A 9,257-nucleotide genomic window follows, 5' to 3' on the forward strand; every position below is an offset into this window, starting at 1 on the left:
CTAAGCTCTTGATTTGGCTGTTTGCACCTTCTTTGATATGCTAATGGCTCTTGTGACCAATTATGTTACTAGTGCTTTCTATAGATTAAGAAGTTGCTTTAGTGTCAGATTGTAATAGGAGTTGTTGGTTTAGACCCTATCAAAACATAGTATTTAACCAGTTTTAAGGTTAAGTTGTTAATTAGATCTATTATAAAAGCCTTAGAGCATTCGCATCAATGGATGCAAAATTTTTGTAAATTTGCACACCTAAAATCTATTTTTTCTATTTTACACTCATTTTTACAAAGCACCTACGTCAGTTTGTCTATTATACACATCAATTTATTTAAATAATCATTATTATTATTATTTTATTATATATCTCTTCATTAATATCTCCTTCATCTTATCTTTCTCAAATCTCTGCCCCTCTGCCCCTCTTTCATCCCAAACCCCTTGCCCCCACACACGCACACACGGCTTCGGCAGCATTAGCAGCTCCGGCGACATCAGCAACTCCTGCGACATCAACAACAGCTCCAGAGACAACAGCGACATTAGCAGCTATGACGAATCTACCTCTCTCTCTCTCTCGCTCTCTCTCTCTCAGTTTTGTATGGGTTTGATTTTTAGTTGATTTTGTTTTTGGTTGATTTTGAGTTGAGTTTGGGATGGGTTTTCCAATGGGGTTTGAGTTGATTTTAAGTTGTTTTGTGTTGATTTTGAGTTATTTTTTGTTTGATTTTGTGTTTGGATTATCAAATGTTGAAATGGGTTGTGGTGGTAGATCAGTGATAGTTGGGTGGTGCTGGGTTGATATGGTGGTGGTGGTTAGGTGGTGCTAGGTTGATATGGTGGTGGTGATCATCTGGGTTTTGGTTAATTTTAGCTTTGTATTCATCTGGGTTTTGCTTGGTTCTATAATAGGTTATTGTTAAATTTAGTTTTGGGGTTTTTGTATTTGGGTGATACTTTCTTGACCCGTGTTGGTTTGTAACAGAGGAGCAAGAATATGAGGGAGAAGAGAAAAGCCTGAGTTCGTTTGAGAGGAAGAAGAGAGAGAAAAAAGGGAGCCAAATTGGGAAATTAATAAAATAATAATATGCAAAGTTATAATAACCGTGCATATGCATTAGTAATTGTGCATTTATACACAATTTTACACCCACTGATGTGATTTTTTTTTTTTTTTTTGGGGTCAAAATGTGTAAAATTACATACTTTTGGTATTTTGCAAGATTATGCATCCACTAATGTGGTTGCTCTTAGGCTAAACACATCATCATCAATATCATGCAAGTGCGGAAATTTAAGAGAGAGACGATATGATGACTAAGGAAACCAATGAAACAATACAGTTTCATAGGAAAAACCTGGGGTACTTGACATTATCAATCCCAAGGTGAACAATTTCACTATTAAATAGAGATATATGGTCAAATGACCCTATTCATTGTAAAAATAACTACAGTTACCAAACTGAACTCTGAATCCCACAAACGTCTCTGATAGTGATATGCTACAACGTTAACCTCCAATCCACATACTTCAATGTTTCCTTGAAGATTTGAATCTAGTACGCCTGATATCTAGAGATTAGCAACTTGAATCCACCGATTCAAAGTGTATGTGAGTGATCACTAGTACGAACTTTGAAAGAACAATAGGTACAAACTACAAACCTTTTAGATCTCAAACTGAGCTGCCCCAAAGTCTTGAAAAGCATACCCTAGGATTTCCATTAAATATTTTGTGAAATAGGTTTGAAACCCTAATAATCTGATGGGCTAATGGGCTGAAATTCTGATTCTGAAATACGACTTTTGATCAGTCAAACTTAAGTTTCGATTGATCGAAACTCTTAAAAATCCAGTTCTTGAATTAGTTGATTTCTTGTTCTTTTCACACATAGTAGTATCTTAAGCATTGGCTAATCATTTATATAGACTCTATGAACTATATATCTAGACAAGTTTGTGTTCACAAGTTTGTCAATAAAAACTATACAAATATAGAATCTAATAGGAGTGCTAGTTGGTATTTGTATTGTTCTCTAGTTTCTGTGGGTTGTAAAATCTACTAGAGGAGTTGTCTCTGTTTTTTAGACTGACAAAGACAACACCTTGAATTATAAATTGTCAAAATTTGAACAATAGGTATAGGCTAGATTATGGGCCATGTCAATCACGAGAATACACTCCCTTGCATAGAGTTAGATCTTAGTCATGATCTTTGTTTGATTTTAAGATGTAGTATATAAATAAAGAATTAATTATAATCATATATGATATAATTAAAGATGAACAAGATCAGAAAATAATATAACCATAATGTAAAGAGAAACAATCATTCCAAGGATGGAATAAACGTCATGAGGGTACATCAAATTATGATGTGATCACCCTTATATAATAATTACAATTTCTATAAGCAAACTAAAAAAAAAAAAACTAATACTGCTTTTTTTTTTTCTTTTTTTTCTGAGAATGTTACTTCACAAAAGTAGTTATTGAAGTATGAGTTCTAGTTAACTTAATTAATAAAATCTCTGGTAGTTAAATAAGAAATCTATAATTCTTACACCAAAGACCAATTAGTATTTTAATTTGATGATAAAAAAGTATCATCAAAACGGACATCATAGAGTTAAAACTCTAAAAAAAAAATAGTTATTGAAGTTTTAAGAAGTAAGATGGCATCTTTTGGCCCATCTGATTGCAGCTACCGAGTCTTATGTGAGGGATTTATTGTATTGATCAAGGTTTCTGCTGATTGATTACAACCTATCCTAGTTAAAAGATAATGAGTGCCCATGAAATTTTTTATTTTTTTTAGTATCAATACAATTTCTACCAATTTGCAGAAAATAAGAGTAAAGATTTAAGGACTAGAGGGAGAGAGAGCACTCAGATTATGCTTTAAAAAATTATAAATTCATTGAACTCAAGGTTATCATTATAATTAAGCAGTATGAACTTAAAAATCACTTGTACAAGTTTTGCCGTTTTCTCCAGGATAGGATTCTGTGGGTACCTAGGCATGCATGGCAACGTTCTAAGCATGCATGGCAACGTCCTTTAAAGAACTAGTGGTACACTACTCCTTTACTTCAGAGCTTGTAAGGCAGAAAGTGGTAGAAGACTCTTTCGATGTGAGACTCCTAGGACTCCGTCCAAGGACGTTGCCAAGCATGCCTAGGACATTACCATGCATGCCTAAGTACCCACAGATTCAAAACACTGCTATTTTCTTGTGATTAAAAAAAAAATTGACTAGCACTAATCATTTAAAATAGTTAAGTACACTACAAAAACTTAGGTTAGCCTCTGTACCCATGGCAGTAGAATGAAGCAATCAACTACATGAGACAACCAACATAGTGAGCCCGGGGATATTTTCTCTGTAGTTGTGGCCATTGCACAAATAACTCATCAGCTATTCTTAACTTATAAAGAAGCAAACCACTTAAAGACAGCCTTTTCACCCTTGCTATACTCTCAACATAAAAGATAGATGACCATCTAATCCCCAATACCTGCACTCAACGTTAATTGAACTTCATTATCATCCCAACGAATCAGTCTACATGAGTTTATTAAGTTTGAAAGACCATCAGAAAAAAGAAATAAGGTCTTAATGAAACAAGTCCAAACCTTAAATAAGAATGCAATTGCGCATAGGGGAATGCAAGTGCCAGGCCCATTGCAGAGAATCTGGGGTTGTGACAAAGTAAATAATGAATTACAACCAAAGTAATAGAAATGAATGAGAGAATAAAAAAGGAGGATAGAAATAATACCACTTGGGGTCGAATTTTAATCATTAGTTGAAGGGCATGAACAATAGCAAGAAGAGTTGTCCAAACAGAAGTAACATATGATTGACCAACCTCCCTACTTCGATATATCTGCATGAATTGTGCAGTCTTTACTGCCCCAACCCCATTCTACAGTAAAAATAATTTCAAGAAGTTCAATTATAAGCTTGAAATTCAATCATAAACCAGAAAAAATCTAATGAAAATAAAATCAGCACCAATCAAGCTCTTAATTAGAACCACGATCCACTGAACTTACAATCTATAAACACACCCACAAACGAGGGAACAAAGGGGTTGGGGCGCAATGTCTTTCATCCTATTGATTACCATCAAAGTAAAAAAGAAACAAAATTCAAAGTCATTGTAAAAAGCTAGGAATATTGGAAGACAATTATATGAATCATAAAAACAATAACACAATTTCAAATTTCCTTCTAATTAGGCAATAGTGTCCTGCAAGGCTTGGCCACCAACAAAAGTATAGTAAGCGGTAAGCAAACACACTGAAGCCTGTGGGAAGTTACCATATACCCCAAAATCTGAAAACCAAAAAGCAAGCTACGTGAGGCCACAACACACCTTACCAATCTTCTAACCCGAGGCTACTACTCTACTATTCTTATAGTCAATTGCACCTATACCCTAATGGCCTAAATCCTAATATCCTACTATTCTTTTATTGTCAAATTTTATTGTTTCTAAATTCTAAGGCTTTGCCTCACCATTTCCATGGTATCAAGTGCTTCTCTATTACAATTTTTTTTTTTTTTCCTTCTAAATCTCTTTCATCTAATATTATAGATGCGTCCATTCTCATGTACCTGCATATCATTTAGTATTATTTTATTTGATTGAATCTATTGTATTTATTTATACAATATACTTGCACATGCCTTGTAATGTGTTAAATTGTTCAGAAATTTCTATATGATTATGGAAATAATTTTCTTTGTTAAGTGGATTATCTATATGATTGTAATTTGTTGGATTATTGTATTTATCTCCAAAAAAAAGCATATAACAAATATTTTCGTATTTTTGTTGCGAAGTTTTAAAATATAAAATTATTATGCCCGTACTGTTATTTTTCCATTTCCATATTTTTCTGCAAATTTTTAAAATTTACTTCTTAAAAAGATGCCGAATTATATCTGTCCGTATACTTACCATATTGTACTAACTACGCTTCAAACTAATGGTTTTCTAGTATCGATGGATTCATGCTACATAATCATTAATCAAGCCAAGAATGCTCCAAACTCCTCTCACAATTCATAGATGCTGAACTTGAAAGCATGATTGAGATAGCATACAGTCACATGAACAATTGAAGGCTTAGCCCTTCCACAACCATCTTAGACATAAGAAAAGCTAAAAGCCTAAAAGTCATTCACTCTCAAACTGAGCGACAGACTACAATGACTTGGTACAACTGTACAAATCCGCTAACAATGCAAAAAAAGGAGTGAGCTTCCTAAAGGAGAATAAATCTGGGATGCATTTAGCGTTGAAAAGCACAAACCCTCTTTGACTGGGAGACAAATAATAGACAGAGAGACAGAGAGACAGAGAGAATAAAAGGTTAAAATGAAAAACCAGAACAGTATCTACCTCATCAGCAAGGGAATTTTCAAATAAACAAGCTTTTTGGAGACTCATATTGTCAGTAGCGGCAGCAATGTAGATTCTGGGAGAAAACCTGTCTTTCTGCAGCACGGACATGAGATTAAGCATCTCGGCAGTGTGACCCCCTGCAATTGTAAAATGTCCAATGATTACAAAGCAAAAAATAATTATAAATAATGAAAGAAACAAATTTTATATTAACAGAAATCAAAGTAGATCCAGAAGTTCACCTGAACCTAAAACGATGAGGGTACTGACAGGTTGTGGAGCTCTTTTGCGAAGAGGTTTGCTGCTCCTATACATAGCATAGAGGACACGACACATGACTAAGGTCATACCAACGAGAAAGAATGTAATGGTAGCACTTGAAGCCATAATGGAGCAACATCCATTTCCTTTCTCCATTAGAAGAAGCCTTCAGTTCTTAGCCAATAGTAATCTGCGTATACTCTACAGAAATAAGCGGGAAAAGAAAAAGGATTAAGAGAGAAGTTAACTCAAGACTGAGGTAGCATTTGGGGAAAAAAATCGTAAATTATTATAGAGTAAATATGGATACTAAAATGTGGATTTAGGTTTGAATGCCTAAATCCCTTATACTATTAGTCTATAAAATAGAACCTTCCAGTCATTTTGAAGCAAAAATGGAAAAATAATTTTCTCCTTACTTTGGAATTTTCCTCTCAAGACGTGTTTATTGGGTCAATGTGAGAAGTCTAATTTCAAGAACAGACAAAGGAATGCACTACAAGGACAATAGAGAGTGCAAAGAGCAAGATGAGCATAAGGCTAAACATGGAAAAGTCAAGACCAAGTAAGACAACAATGTTATAGCTATGGATCAATCAAGAAGGATTTTAAGTTAAAAAGCCTTCCAACCATTGACTTTATCTTTCAAAAGGTGATTGAAGAGTTGGTACAAGTTTCATGTTCAAGAGTTCTTGTACTTAAATACTTTCAAAATCAAGGCTGAGTTTTTCCCAACTTGGGGAAAATGATACAACCATGGAAGACATTTGTTGCTACTTCAAATTTTGTACTTTCAAGATTGTTTTATTGGGCCAGTGCGTAAAGTCCAATTGAAGTAATAGTCATATGGTTTTAAAAGTCTAGTTATAAATATTCTAATTTCTAAATGGTTAATTCTGTATTCAAGGGCAAAACTATAATTTTGCAACTCTTGCTAATTATGGGCAATTTGGAAATTTAGGCGAGTCTAAACTTTTCTAGGAGATTCTAAGTATCTTTGGTTTAATTCATTGGAGTCTAAGTTAGTATTTTATACCTTTATGGTTACTGGGAAGTCATTTACGAGTCAAATAAGGAGTTTTAATACTGCCAGTACAAGAAAGAGCCCCTATACATTTATGCTCAATGAGCTCAAAGAACTGCTGTAGGGATGGATAATAAGAATTGAATATTTGGTTGTGAAAGGAATGCATGCCCTAGTGTGATAGTTTTCCTTTCTTCTCTTTCTCATGTTACTACTGTTCATAGGAATTTTTTCTCTGGCCCATGAGCACCATATTTTTTTCTCTTTTCCTTTTTTTTTTTTTTATTGGTAAATTACCCAAACAAAGGAATGCACTACAAGGACAATAGAGAGTGCAAAGAGCAAGATGAGCATAAGGCTAAACATGGAAAAGTCAAGACCAAGTAAGACAACAATGTTATAGCTATGGATCAATCAAGAAGGATTTTAAGTTAAAAAGCCTTCCAACCATTGACTTTATCTTTCAAAAGGTGATTGAAGAGTTGGTACAAGTTTCATGTTCAAGAGTTCTTGTACTTAAATACTTTCAAAATCAAGGCTGAGTTTTTCCCAACTTGGGGAAAATGATACAACCATGGAAGACATTTGTTGCTACTTCAAATTTTGTACTTTCAAGATTGTTTTATTGGGCCAGTGCGTAAAGTCCAATTGAAGTAATAGTCATATGGTTTTAAAAGTCTAGTTATAAATATTCTAATTTCTAAATGGTTAATTCTGTATTCAAGGGCAAAACTATAATTTTGCAACTCTTGCTAATTATGGGCAATTTGGAAATTTAGGCGAGTCTAAACTTTTCTAGGAGATTCTAAGTATCTTTGGTTTAATTCATTGGAGTCTAAGTTAGTATTTTATCACTTTATGGTTACTGGGAAGTCATTTACGAGTCAAATAAGGAGTTTTAATACTGCCAGTACAAGAAAGAGCCCCAATACATTTATGCTCAATGAGCTCAAAGAACTGATGTAGGGATGGATAATAAGAATTGAATATTTGGTTGTGAAAGGAATGCATGCCCCTAGTGTGATAGTTTTCCTTTCTTCTCTTTCTCATGTTACTACTGTTCATAGGAATTTTTTCTCTGGCCCATGAGCACCATATTTTTTTCTCTTTTCCTTTTTTTTTTTTATTGGTAAATTACCCAATCAGCCTTCATTTTTCATGTCACCCTCCATCTTGCTCTTATAAGGAGAGGAGGTTCCATTTGAGCTAAAGCTCATTAGCTCACTTTTCCTTCTTTCTTACAACCTCAAATCAAACCCTTCCTTCTACTTAACAAAATCCTAAAACCCCACATAGATTCACTACGAAATAACCATCTAATAACTCATCAAACCACCTTTAAATTCTCAAACAGAATGGCTATCCATAATTTTTCTAGCAACTTGTTTGCTTGAAGAAATAGTATTCTTTCCCTTCTTCCCCATTTCATAAAAGTCTAATCAATTTTGAGCCCTAACCACAAATTCTCCTAACCCGAAACCTAAGAATGGCTATCCATAATTTTCCATCATGTTGTATTCAATTCCATGTCGAGTTCGTGTCTGGCTCCATGCTTCTTAGCCCGTAACTCACCACAAGCAAGCATAGATTTCCTAAATCGGTCCTACATCGTATTTCAAATCCAATCCAAGGGAATAACCTCATTGCCAAGAGGCTAATGCCTAAATGATCAAAAATTCACAATTGTACTGACCATGTAAGGAAGATAGCAAAGAAAACAGTCCATTTTCTCTTATTCTTTCTATGTTGTTGGTGTGAAAGAAAATTCATAAAATTAAACTCCTAGGTACATGTCTACCAATACTAGGCTGTTTTAAATAAATAAAGGAAGGAACATGGGTATATATCAAATTGTGAGCCAAATAACCAAGTAATCTAAACTTTTTTTTTTATTATTAGTAATAAACTTGGTTTACTCTGCTAAAGTTTTTGGAGGCAGAAGATAAGCTAGAAACAACATATTACAAATTATATGAAAAAAATTAAAACAAAACAAACCCAAAAAGAAGAAGAAGATGAAGAGGGAAACTGACCAAGGGATTGGAAGGTGGGACTGAGCCGATCTGATGACACTCCTCAGCCACTTGAATTGGACCACCACCGTCTTCTTCTTCTTCTTCTCCTCTCCTCTCCTCTCCTCCAAATCCCAAAAAACTGATGGATTGGGTATATCTCAGATTCGCTCCAAAACTAATGCTTTCTTTTTGTGTTTGTCTTTGTTTGGTCACACAAAACATAGCTACTCAATGCCTACAATGGAATGGAAATTGTATTTATTTATTTATTTATTTATTTTGATAGATTCTAATTTGGTGTACAAACAAAACACAGCTCTCTCTCTCTCTCTCTAAAAAATGGGTAAAATACCTTAATTTTAAAACTACATAGCAAAGTACCCTCTTTCCAAAGTATTTAACAAAAAAAATTCATATTTTTAGAACTTGATTTTAACAAAATTTTTGTCATTTATTTTTTTTTTTTTTGAAAATTTAAGTAAAACTCAACCTTGCTAATATCGAGTTTTACTTAAAAATACACATAGAACTTGATTTTTAG

The 9,257-nt window shown here is 33.8% G+C and overlaps 1 protein-coding gene across 1 annotated transcript; it reads right to left on the reverse strand.

The window, feature by feature from the left end:
* Positions 1-2,899: 2,899 nt before the first annotated feature.
* On the reverse strand, positions 2,900-9,029 carry LOC112034762 (UDP-N-acetylglucosamine transferase subunit ALG14). The gene is made up of 6 exons (XM_024067579.2): positions 8,735-9,029; positions 5,659-5,878; positions 5,414-5,553; positions 3,782-3,928; positions 3,636-3,695; positions 2,900-3,517 (listed from the first exon to the last, which is right to left on the reverse strand). The coding sequence occupies exons 2-6, from the start codon at positions 5,831-5,833 to the stop codon at positions 3,341-3,343; spliced, it is 699 nt and encodes a 232-aa protein (XP_023923347.2). The 5' UTR covers positions 5,834-5,878; positions 8,735-9,029; the 3' UTR covers positions 2,900-3,340.
* Between the last annotated feature and the right edge of the window lie 228 nt (positions 9,030-9,257).

Source organism: Quercus suber, unplaced genomic scaffold (genome assembly GCF_002906115.3).
Source record: "Quercus suber isolate HL8 unplaced genomic scaffold, Cork oak 2.0 scaffold_17, whole genome shotgun sequence".
NCBI lineage: Eukaryota > Viridiplantae > Streptophyta > Magnoliopsida > Fagales > Fagaceae > Quercus > Quercus suber.